Source organism: Rhinolophus ferrumequinum, chromosome 13, assembly GCF_004115265.2.
Source record: "Rhinolophus ferrumequinum isolate MPI-CBG mRhiFer1 chromosome 13, mRhiFer1_v1.p, whole genome shotgun sequence".
NCBI classification, from domain to species: domain Eukaryota; kingdom Metazoa; phylum Chordata; class Mammalia; order Chiroptera; family Rhinolophidae; genus Rhinolophus; species Rhinolophus ferrumequinum.
The window spans coordinates 17,184,078-17,196,739 of NC_046296.1; the positions used below are offsets into that span (position 1 = coordinate 17,184,078).

Sequence of the window (12,662 nt, forward strand, 5' to 3'; positions counted from 1 at the left end):
CACATAACTGTAAATATACTAAAAACTACTGAAATGTGCACTTTAAATGGATGAATTGTATGGTATGTGAATTATATCTCACTAAAGCTGTTAAAATTTCTTAATCACTTTTAAACCTAGGATCACATTTATTTGAACTTATAAAGATCTGAAGTGGTATCCAGTAAATTCTGGAACCAGATCCTGGTGACGTGCTGGAAAAATGAAGAACAAATAAATGGGAAGACTGGGATTTAGAATGGCTGGGAGGGGACGTGGGGAAGGCCTGTGACTGGGCATGGTGGTTCTCCAGTCACGGTGACGAGAACAAAGCCAAGACTATAAAACACACTCGCCTGAAGCTGATCAGCGACCTTTATTCTGATCTTTATCGTTCATTAAGCAACCGACACAAATCCTTTTCTTTCTCTGCACCGTGCAGCAGCAGCTGCATCCAGTCCACAAACGGAAGACACAAGCAGTGGGAGACCTTACACAGGAAAACTAACAGGTGAGAGCTCCGTTTATCCCAGCTTAGGTGAAGGCAGAACAGGAAAAGTGTGTGAGTGCAACATTCCAAGGACTCTATAGTCTTCGCAGCTGAGGCCTGCGGAGAGCTAGGTGCAGGCTGCAGGTGAAGGCTCAAAAACTGCCCAGCTCAGCAATCAATCCAAAGTACCTAAAAAGACAAAGAGCAATGTGTAAAGCAAGGCGCCTCGAGAGCTGGATGAGTGTACCAAACTGGGCAAGGTTCAAGTGCAAGCTGCTTTGGCATTGGCAGTTTCCTAAGAGCAAAACACGTGATTTGAAGAATACCATCCAAAGGATCCTCGGGGCTAAACCTGTCAGTACAGAGGGTGGGCAGTTGGGAATTAAGCATGCTGGTCTGGAGAGTTAGAATTAGAGGTGGGAAAATAGCTAAGAAATGTTGTTAGTGAGCATTTATGGAGACCATACAAGGGGTGAGTGATACAAAATACATGAGATAAGTTCACTAAACCAAGAGTTTATAATCTTTTGAGAAAGTTCCAGTTGAAGATGGGAGACTGAGCCCACAAGTTTCTATGCCCTTCCATCCAAGATTCCATTCAAAAGGAAAAATGGTTCTAAAAAAGATATAAATCTACAACAAAGAATGGAGGGGGCGGTCCATCAGTAGTTAAGAGATTTCAACAATAAGTAGAGTAACAGAAATCTCACTGAAATATGTTTATAAATAGCAGAGAGGAAAAATGAGCCTAGAAATATTATACAGAGGGAGCTGCAGGAGAGGTAGGAGCCCATCTGCCTACGAGACCCATGAGGAGGCTGCAGATTCAGACACCAGTAATGATAGAAAGAGACTAAAGTCTAAGTGAGTTAATGCCTCAAGGGTTTATATGAGAAACAGCTGACCCCACAACCCACTTTGAATAAAGCAATACCAGAAAATAAGTATTTAAACCTAACTTGGGGGTGGGGGAAGGGAAATCAGAGGGCTCTCTTAAGAACTAAGTGAATTATCTGGAGAACTAGAACAGCTTCTGAAAATGCCAACTCCCCACAGTAAAGCTTTCTGCATTCTGGCCTCTTCGGGAGCTACCAGCCTAACATCTGGTCCCATCCCTGGTCATCCTAAAGTAACACTGACAGGCTAAAACCACACACACACACTTTTCAACACACTTTTTATTCACTCTTTCTTAAGTTGAATGAAAATTACCAGGCATTTAAAGAAAGCCTACAAAGTGAGAGACCAAAATTTATTTTTCTTAATAAAGCAATAATGCAAATTCCTGCTGAGATCAACTGATAAAGCTAATTAAAATATTTTTAAAAAGAAAATCCTTTAGGCATTGAAGAAGCATCAAGAAAAGGCAAATCCAAAATCTAGAAAAGGCAAGAATGCAAAGTAAATCCAGCCTTCAAAGCTACTTCTGCCCTAAGGGTATCTGCCAATCCAAAAGATGGAGCTGACCAACTCCTACGATTTTGCCAGGCTTAGCGAACCAAGAGTCAAATCCCAGAGTATGCCCAAGTAGGAAGGTCTGATAACATGCCCTGCCCCCACTCAACTTTTTTAAAAACTGGAGTCCCCCAAATGGCTACACTGTCAAAGTAAGACAAAACCAGAATTAAATCAGCCCTCTCACAGGCCTACAGTTAGGGTTCATATCACCACAAGGGCCCATGAATCCTCAAATCTTGGTTCTGGATTAAGGAGCTCCTGCACTGATAAATAAATTAAGGTGCCCTACAGAAGCACATGAAAATCTTCTCTGGAGAAAGGTTTCATCAACAGTCCTCAAATTATCCAACAAATAATTTTTCAAGTACAATGAACAATATACTGATATGACTAGGCATATAGAAAAAAAAAAAAAAGACCATGGACACAGACTATAAAACAACTGTGCTTACTATATTTTAAAAAATAAAAGACAAGCTGTAAAATGTCTGCAGAAAATACAAACAAGTCACAAATAAATCTGAAAAATAACTAAATGAATTTGCAAAACTGAAAAAAAAAAATGTAAAACTAAAAAAATCAACAGAAAAGTTTAAAGGAGATGAGACCACTGAAGAGAGAATTAATAAACTTTCAAGGTCAGAATAATTACACAGAATGCATCATGGAGAGACACAATTATGGTTGATTTTAACATATGTTTAATAGGAATCCCAAAGAGAAAAGAGATAGAAAAAACAAAGTAGAGCCAATATTTGAACAGTAATGGGCTGAGAATTCTCCAGGAGAGATGAAAGACATTAATCCACAGATTTAACAACCCTAAGCAGACTACATAAGAAATCTGCACCTAACTATATCAGAATGGAACTACAGAAATATCACAGGCAAAGATCTAAAAAGCATATAGTAAAAAGGATGAATTAGCTTCAAAAGTATAACAGATGACTTCTCAACAGAAACAATAAAAACCAAAAAAAAAAGAATAACTTCAATGTGCTGAAATAACTTTCCACCTAGAATTCTATATTCAGCAAAACATCTTTCAACAATGTAAGTAAAATAAAGGCATGTTTATACAATTAAAAAAAAAAAAAAAATGGCAGACTTTCAGCTACCAGAAGACCTGAACTAAAGAAGTTCTAAAGGATTTACTTCAGAAAGAAAGGAAATGATCACAAATGGACGGTCAAAACTATAGAAAGAAAAGAAGATCCATGATAGTAGTATGTGGACAAACCCGTAAGTCACTAACTTTATAATTATAGAAATAATAACACCTTAGTGTATTGACAAAGACAAAACAAAAATACATGACAATAACATAAGTGTGTCAGAAGAGGGACTTGTAAATGGAGTTAATGAATTCTAAGATCCCAGTTTGCTGAGATTGAGGGGAAAAGTACTAACATTAGGCTTTGATAAATTAAGGATGCATGTAGTAACTGAAGAGTAACAATTAAAAGACTAGAAAGAGTATATAATTTCCAAACTGATAAGAGGAAATAAATGGAATAAATTATACTCAAAAAAAGGGAAAAAAATGGAGAGAAAACACAGTATATACTGTTTACAAACATATGGAAAGGTAAGAATAAAAAGATGAAAAAACACATATTATGCAAATAGTAAAAAAGGAAAGCTAGTAAGCTTTAATAATATTAGACAAAATAGACTTTAAGGCGGAAAGCACTACTAGAAGTAACAATGGTCAATTTATAAATATAAAAGACTCAATCACAATACATAACAATGTTAAAATACATATACCTAATCACAGTCTCATAATATAAAAAGGAAAAATAGACTGAGAAATTTAAGTAGAAATAGTCTATAATCATAGGAGACTTGAACACACAACTCTCAAGAATTGATGAAATAAGTAGACAAAAGAAATTGAGTGAGAACAAAGAAAACCTGAACTAGGCAATAACTAAACTTGAAATTATACACAGTAACTACAGAATATACCTTTTCTTCAAGCATACACGGAACATTCACAAGGTTGACCATGTACTGGGGCCATAAAGCAAGTTTCAAATATTCAAAAGGACAGAAATATTAGGGCATTATTTTCTGAACATAATGCAATTATCATTAACAACAAAAAAAGATAACTATAAAATTCTCACATTTTTGGATATGAAGTAATATTCGTCTAAATAACCCATAGGCTAAAAAAAGCAATTAAGAATATTTCAAATTAACTGATAATAAAAATATTACCTATTATAACTTGTGAGATACAGTGAGAGCAGAACCTAGTGGGAAATTTATATTTTAAAATGTATTATAGAGAAAAAGTCTAAAAATTAATGAACTCAAGATCCACCTTATGAAGTTGGAAAAGGGGAGCAAATTAAACACTGAAAATGTAAAAGAGAAGAAATAATAAAGAGCAGAACCTAATGAAATATAAAACAAAAATATGTATTAGAGAATATCAACAAAGGCAAAGGTTGGTTCTTTGAAAAGACTAAGAAAATGGATAAACCTCTAGTGAAAATGATCAAGGATAAGAGGGAAAAGATTTTGATAATACAAAGAATAAAAAGGGGCATATCAATAAAAACCTTATATATACTGCAAAGATAATAAAAGGATACTGTGAAGAACTTCATACAAATAAATTTGAAAATTTAAATGAAATATACAAATTCCTAGAAAAACTGTAACTCCTGGGGGGGTCAGGGAGGAATTGTCTCAAGAAAATAAAGAAAACCAAAATAGTCCTAATATCACTGAAAAAAATTCAATCAATAATCAAAAATCTTCCCACAATTCCAAGCCCAGATGGCTTCATCGGTGAATTCCACCAAATATTCAAACAGATCATTCTAAGCTTTCAAAAAGTTTTCCAGAGACTAGATAAAAAGGATACACTCCCCAACTAATTTTCATGAGCCTCACATACCGTATTTTTTAAAAATGCCAATCTCTCTCATAAACAATGATGCAACATTTGCATTCTGTTATTCCACAGAAAAATCTACAGTAAGCATAATTACTGGGAAAACACTGAAAGCTTTCCCTTTGCTATCACCACTTCTACTCAACACTATACTGGAGATTTTAGCCAGTGCAATAATGCACGAAAAAAGAAATAATTGTCATTAATGGCAGATATTACTGTATAATTAAGTAAATCCAAAAGAATCAATGGATAAATCATTAGAATTAATAAAAGCTGAGCAAGATGCTAGGTACAAAATTAACATATAAAAAAATTAATTATATTTCTATATACCAGCAACACTTAGAAAATGAATTTTTTTAGACAAATACCACTAACAATAGCATCAAAAATATTAAGTACTTAGAGTAAAACATCTAACAATATATGTGAAGACTTTTTCAGGTAAAATGAAAAACTTAAAAAAATTAAAAATCTAAACAAATGAAGACATATACCATATTCATGGACTGGAAGATTCACTATTATAAAGGTATAATTTCTCCCCAAAAGTAACCTATAAATTCAATGCCATCCAAATTAGTATCCCTTTTTGTGGAATTTGACAAGCATATTCTAAAATACGTATGAAAATGCAAAGAATCAAAAATAGCCAAAACACTAAAGAACAAAGTGGGAAGATTTGCTCTCTCAGACAAAGCTATTATATTTGAAACAGTGTAGTACTGACATGAGAATAGACAAACAGATCAGTGAGAGAACAGAAAGCCCAGAAACAGCCTTGATTTATAACTAAGGTAGCACTAAAGAGAAAATGATATGGATAAGTGGATATCTAAATATGAAAGAAAAAAAAAAGAAATTGGACCCCTACCTCAATCCGACAGACAAAAAGTCAACTCAAGTGTTATGAAAGACAAGACTATAAAGACTTTAGCATGTAGGAGAATGTCTTCATGACCTTGGGTTAGGGAAAAATGTCTTACTAAACAGGACACAAATAGCACTATATGCAGGAAAAAATACACTTGACTACCTTAAGAACTCATGTTTATCAAAAGATATCCTAAAGAGTGAAAAGGCAAATTATAAACCAGGAAAAGATAATTGCTACTCGTATAGTGAATAAAATTCCTATTCAGACTATATATGTAATATAAATCACTAAGAAAAAAACAAGATATCCAAGAGAAAGATAAAATACCCACGCTCCACAAAAAATGGAAATGCACATGAAAAGATGCTCAATGTAACCAGTAATCGAGGCAATGCAAATTAAAACCACAATGCAATTACATTCCTACCAGATTAGCAAAAGTCAAAAACTTTGATAACACCAACTGCTGGTGAGAATGAGCAATGGGAATTATCATATACTGCTTGTTGGTAGAAATATGACTCAGATACCAAGGACATTTGGCAGTACCTGCAAAAGGGATATATACATATCCTATGTCCCAGAAATTTTCTACACACACACACACACACACACACACACACACACACCTAGACACATGTACAAGGATGTTCATAGCAAATTGTTCATAATAGAAAAAAAAAGTTACCCAAATATCCACATTAAAATAGTTCCACTGTGGTACTGTCACACAATGAATGGCATGCTATACAGCAAAGAAAATGAACGAACTAGAGACATGTGCAACCACAAAGATGAATCTCAAAAATGTGTTAACCAAAAGAAAACAGCTATGGGGCAGATGCTGACCAATGAATGCATAGTTTAGTTCCATTTATAGAAAGTTCAAAAAAAACATATCACTAAACCCTAGTATTTAGGGATACATGCTCATGTGGTAAACTATAAAGACAATCAAGGAAGTAACTACCAAAGTCAGGATACAGTTATGTCAGGGCAGGGCCTGAAAAGATGTGATAAAGAAAGAATATATATGGAACTTCTGGGGACTGATACTATTCTACCTTTTGGCCTACAATGGTGTTCATTTTATTATCTATTGACTTTGCCTTTGTTCTTTGTGTTACATTTCATAAGGAAAGGCTCAGAAAAGAATACAAATATATACACATATTTGCATAAAATATCCAGAAGATTACGCAAGAGCCTAACAACATTTGCAGGTGAGGTGAGGGGTCTGTATGAGGGATTAAGAGACAGAAAAGGTAGAGAAAGACTGTTCACGGTACTGTTTTTCAACTTCTGCACTCAACCTACAGATAAAGCAAGGAAGATTTAATTGTGATAAGAGATCAGCCTTGCCAACGTCAAAGTACAAGTATATACGACACAAAGGGAAACCTAGAGGTGGGCTAAAAACAGGAAAGGGAGAGATGCACTAATAGTTACGCCTTACAAAGTGGAAAGAAAAAATTATGTGGAGAGTTGGGTTCAACCAAAAAATAGGTATTTTAGTATGTTATCTAAACTGTAAAGATAACAAAGGAACTAAAAATGATACAACTACCAAAAAACAGAAAGAGGAAAGAGATTTATGGGGTAGTATAGGTTAGCCAAATCTTCATTTATCATAGCAGGAAATCAACAGATTAACATCTGTAGCTGGTAAACCAAGGAGGAAGCCTATTGTCTAGAAATATAAGCAACCACCTGAAAAGCTAAAACCAGAAACAACACAAGGGTGAGGGGCAGCAGTTGCATTTCATTATAAGCCATTGGAAACTATTTTATTTTTAAGCAGGGCTATATACTGCCTTTATTAAAAGAGGAAAAAAATGATTCCCACTTAAAACACGTACTGAGGACACAACATTCATTTTACAAGGTACAATATAATACGGACTGTAGTCACAGGGCCAAAATTCTAATTACCAGTATATTTATTGTATTCGGATAGAGCAGAGGGGTCCACTACTGAGATCATTGGATTGGAAGATGAAAATGAACATATTCATCACTCAATAAACGGTCATTTATTAAAAATCCAAGCTAAGCATCATGCCATGGGAGGAGCTAGAGCGGAAAACTACCTAAGATCTCTCCACTTCTACTCCTGGCACCCTCCAATTTATGATCCACAGGGCACTAACATTATGTCTTTAAAATACAAATCTGATCATATTGATCACCTTTTTAAAGAACTGGTAATTTAAAGTGAGCAGGTAGAATAGGGCGAAACATTTCTGATTGGAGAACTTATAAGAAGTCAATCACAAGAAGTTGTCTGCCTTAGGTAGACAGCTAACAAGTTATTTTTAAGAAAAATGAGTAGGCAGAAAGAGAGGCTTAAGAATGATCTAAAAATTAAGAAAATATATGAAGATGATCATGGGAATGTATCTTAAAAAACATTTAAAAGAATATATCCAAAGGGCCAGGAGCCGGGATTGATACAGAGATGCAAAACAAAGGCATAAAAATAATGAAACAAATCAAGAAAAGATTTCTGAAGGTAATGAGGTTTTGAGGAGGTAATGAGAACACCTTGGTATGGTGAAAATGAGAATGAAATGAAGGTGTGTGGCTTTCACAAAACCATTCAATCAGAGTAGTGTAAGGAAGAGTAAACTAATCAGAACTGGGAATTAAGTAGCAGAAATAGCGCTGAGAGAAGGTAGCTAAAATGATGTATTTCAAATATTTGCTATTTCAATGACGAGATTTAGCTAGCACACGAGTTAATCTAAAATTTCTAAGAACAAATAGACACAGGCAAGTACAGAATCTCACTGCAGCAAAATAATGACCTAACACAGACTCTTGATGGTGAAAAAGGAACAAGAAGTAATCCTTTAAATGTTGGCAACTGTCTTTTATCTCTAGCATTATGATGGGGGGGAAGATCTGTACCCAGGGATAGAGATCAAAATAGGACTCAAACTTCAGACTCCACCTAACTCCACCGGAGTCTTTATTTCCTTCCCATTTCTTTATAGTTAGCAATTTTCAGGTAGAAGTTCTAATTCACCAAAGGAGTTACAAATGCTATAATAAATCTCACCAGATGTAGCCAGTTAGTTTTTGCTATCTTAATAGAAAATAGAGAGAAAGAATTATCACAAACAAGGAAGAACGAGGCATCCATTTTATAAGGTTTTGAACTCAGATCATTAGCATGGAAAAGACAAGTGGATATAATTACTCACTGATAGAGAACTCACCTTCCAGAAAAGCAAATTCATCCACAGCTTCTATCGCATTATCTGAAACACAAGGTAAAAGGACACCTGACTACCTCTGGTCATTTGGACATCACCCCCCAAAAGCACAACCCAGACAGGGAAGGGCATGAGGCTTTATGCAAATCAGGACAATTATAAAATTTGTCCCTTTGCTACTTTGAGATCCATGTCTACTCCACTACCAAATCTTACATATCAGCTGTCCCTCTACCAGAGTAAGAAAAGCCTGGGTAAATACTGTCCAGTGAGGGGAACCTCTTTGCTCTGAAAATCATCGGAGAAGAGTTTGGCAATATAGCAGGGAAAGTGAGAATATAGGATACAAAAGCTTACACATATGTGAAGGTTACCAGCTAGAAAGAAGAGTCAGAAATGAAACCCCCCCCCGTTTCTAGGGGAAAAAGAAATGTCAAGCCTGGTATAATATGGCAGAAAGCATAAAGGAGTCTAGTCAGCTTTGGCATCAGCTAGACTCCTTTCATTCTCTGTCCCACCACCCTCCAGCAACCCAAAGGTACAGAATCGAAAGATAGGGCTTTCTGGCACTGTGGCAGTCCAACAGAAAACACCATAGAGACCCTGCAGCACATCTCATCTTACAGTGACACCTCCTCAACCAATGAAGGGAAAGCCTCACCCGGCCTCCCCCGTCTGCCCCCAACGCCAGATTCCACAGTGACACTCTACCCAAATCTCTCCTCTGGAGGGTTTTCCTCTTTCCTTGTTGAGCACAGCAGTAGGCATCTTTTGCAATGGTCTCCACAAACAGTTCCTATGAAGCAAACAAGAGATGTACTTAACATCCACAATAGGTTCTGCGACTTGACGTGAAAGGACGCCATTTAACGAAACCAATTTTACCTTAGGCTAATGGACATAAACAACAATTAAGTTCCTATGGCATCTCATCAATCAATATATGGAAACAACGTTGAACAAAAACGAAGACATTCGAGGATCTGCTGTATCAAAGGGTTCTAGCACAATTCTTTTTGTGACTGGGGGGGAGGGAGCAAAAGTATTTTCAGATGTACGGGGAGGTTCTCAGGGAAGCTGAAGCTTGTCCTGGACTTCATAAAGGTCTATTCCGCCTTCCCCTCGCACAGCAGCCCATGACACGTCCCTTCTCCCTCACTTGTAAATCCACCCCACTAATTCACTTGAGACTCCTACAAGTTCTGTTAGACACTGGAGATGCAAATTAAAGTCGTTGTCCAGGCCCTCATGATGAGGCAGGTGTGTTAACAAATACAACTCCTGTATGTGACCTTTTCATGTCTTCCTTTCATACACTCGCATCTCAGAATCCAGCCCCAGCACCTCTCACCCCGCCCAGACCCTCCTCTTCCTCCTCCTCCCCGACGCCGCCGCTAAGCCCCGCCCCTCGCCCCGCTCCTCGCCCTCCTCCTTGTGCTCCTCACGCTCCCGCCGCACCGCGGCTCGTGCCAGAATGAAGATGGCTTCCTGTCCTGCGAGCGTCACGTCGGGGTCTGCCTTAACCAAGGCCTTCACTCGCGCCAGAGGCAGCCTCGAGAGACGAGGCCCGGGTGCATTCGTAGAGGTTTGGGGATGCGGGGCCGCTGCCTCCCCACTGGGGCCCTCCTCCTCCCGGGGCGTCCCGCTTCCAGCTGTTGCCGCCGCCATCCGGGCTCCGAGTCTGCTGCGCGCGGCCGCCGGCTGTGCGCGCGCATGTGGCGCCGGCCCCTTTCCTCGTGCGCGCTGGAGGCCACGCCCCTGTGGCGCGTGGCCACGCCCCTCGCCCAGCCAGGCCTTCTCGGGAATCCCGGCGAGTGGGGAATCGCGCGAGGCGTGGGGTCTTTGTGGGTGCCGCCGCACCTCCCCGCCACTGGCTGCAATGGCTTCCCTTGCTGTTCCTGGTGACTCTCCGGCGCCGTCTGGCTTAGCTGTGCCCAGACACCGCCCCTTAGTTGGTGAATGTGGTGGCTGGGCTGATTCCGTGTGGAGCGCCCAAGTCCGGAAGAACCCAGACCAGCCTGCCAAGAGTCTTAGTCAACGCAGAGTGATACCCAAGGCTGAGAAGGGCAAGTGCCGGAGGGAGGCCAGGACGATCCCCGGAAGGCCCACTGTGCGGGGAGGAAGGTGTCAAAGGAGGCCTGAAAATCTGGATTAGCTTCAAGGAGAACAAGATGCTCTTGAAAGAAGGGTAGGATTTTGGCAGGCAGAAGAAGTTCAGTCCAGACAGAAAACCACAAGAAAGGCATAGAGACTGGAAAACATGAAGTCTTGGTGATCACAAGGCGTCCACATTTATTCAATCACGAGTTGCATCAGAGCTTTGCTTCTCAAACTTTGTTCACAGGATCCCTTTACACTCATTATTGAGAAAGCCAAAGAGCTTTTCTCTGTAGGTTATATTGATATATATTATATTCGAAATTGAAAGTTTTAAAATACTCATTTAAAATAACTAATATATTACATGTTTACATAAATAACATTTTTATGACAAAACTTTTTTTAAAAAATTGAATGAGAAAAGCCTCTTTAATGTCTGCCTTAATTGAAGAAAACTGGATTCTCTTGCTGCTTCTGTATGTTACCATTATAACTTTTCATGTAGATCTGGAAAACCCTGCATCTCCTTGAGAAAAAGAATAAAAATGGCAAATAACCACTTCATATTATTAGTGAAACCGGACTTTTAAGTGTCTTTCCCCCCAAAGCCTGGGAAGCAGCCAGACAGACTAGTCTCCACGGCTGGAGTCTGTGCAGAACAACTATCCTTGCTCAGCTGATGAACTTTTGATACATAAAAGGGCCTAAAACTCCTCCCTCACATCATGCTAACTAACCATTTTCTATACATGTGATGTATGTAGAAACATGGAGCCTGGCTGCCCTGCATAGGAGAACCAAAGACTTTCTTAAAGGATCTACACAATCATCTCTAAACCTACCCCACCCCTTCCTCTCCACCATAAAAATCACTAATAGTTCACTAGTGGGGGAGACTGATAGGAGCCTTGCCTCTGGTCTTCTTGTGTGGCTGCTGTAACCACACAAGAACTTAATTTCTTGAGCATACATTTTGCTTTAATCCAAGCTAGCTTTGTTTAGCCTGGTGGAACTATGACTCACTTGCATTCTTTCCACCAGATCCTTCTACCTGTACATATACTGTATGTCTGCTCCTTTTAATCATTAAGCCCTTAGGACATTAGGTTCTGATCAGCATCAAACTCACTTAAGAATAAAGCTTCAGGTCTATCAACCATGACCAAGATCAATAACCAAACTTCAAACTACAATAAGGTTTTAGTCAAAAAAAGATAACACCTTGGCCTTACTGATGTTTCAGCTCCGGACTCATGAAAGCAGCCCAATAGACCACATCCCCTGGAAACCAGACAGGTCAATGCCATGACTGACAGCAGGACAGAAGCTGTGATCAATTGCTCCCTGTCTTAGCCCGGACCAATCAGTAGAGCCCTCTATCCCAGCTCCCCTAGTAACCATGATTAATGATTTTTCCCTTCTGTCACCTGGCCACTAGAGGCCATCGGGAAGCAGGGTTTTTGAGAGCACTGACTCTGGGCTTGGCATCAGTTCCTTAGATAAACCTTTATTCTTTACTGCAGTCTCCTGTTTGTATCTTACTTGGGTGAGTGCGCACAAGCAAGTGGACTGTTTGAGTTTATGGTAACACTGCCTTACAATAAATCCTTTCTGCAAAAGGCCACT

The 12,662-nt window shown here is 38.7% G+C and overlaps 1 protein-coding gene across 2 annotated transcripts; it reads right to left on the minus strand.

Annotated features, from left to right (window-relative positions):
- Nucleotides 1-336: 336 nt before the first annotated feature.
- On the minus strand, nt 337-10,920 carry POLE4 (DNA polymerase epsilon 4, accessory subunit). Of its 2 annotated transcripts, XM_033124252.1 has the most exons (4): nt 10,395-10,872; nt 9,648-9,732; nt 8,940-8,981; nt 337-658 (listed from the first exon to the last, which is right to left on the minus strand). In XM_033124252.1, exons 1-4 carry the CDS (start codon nt 10,602-10,604, stop codon nt 645-647), a joined length of 351 nt encoding a protein of 116 aa, XP_032980143.1. In that variant the 5' UTR covers nt 10,605-10,872; the 3' UTR covers nt 337-644. The 2 variants fall into 2 exon arrangements, with proteins under 2 accessions (XP_032980143.1, XP_032980144.1); XM_033124253.1 differs by lacking the exon at nt 337-658 and having other exon boundaries at nt 8,938-8,981; nt 10,382-10,920.
- Between the last annotated feature and the right edge of the window lie 1,742 nt (nt 10,921-12,662).

Coding starts and splice junctions, on each gene's coding strand:
- POLE4 (XM_033124252.1), bottom strand. CDS start 10,604: ATGGCGGCGGCAACAGCTGGAAGCGGGACGCCCCGGGAGGAGGAGGGC. Junction 9,733..10,394: donor TCATTCTGGCACGAGCCGCG/GTGCGGCGGGAG, acceptor TTTGCTTCATAG/GAACTGTTTGTGGAGACCAT. Junction 8,982..9,647: donor CCTCCAGAGGAGAGATTTGG/GTAGAGTGTCAC, acceptor CTTGTGTTTCAG/ATAATGCGATAGAAGCTGTG.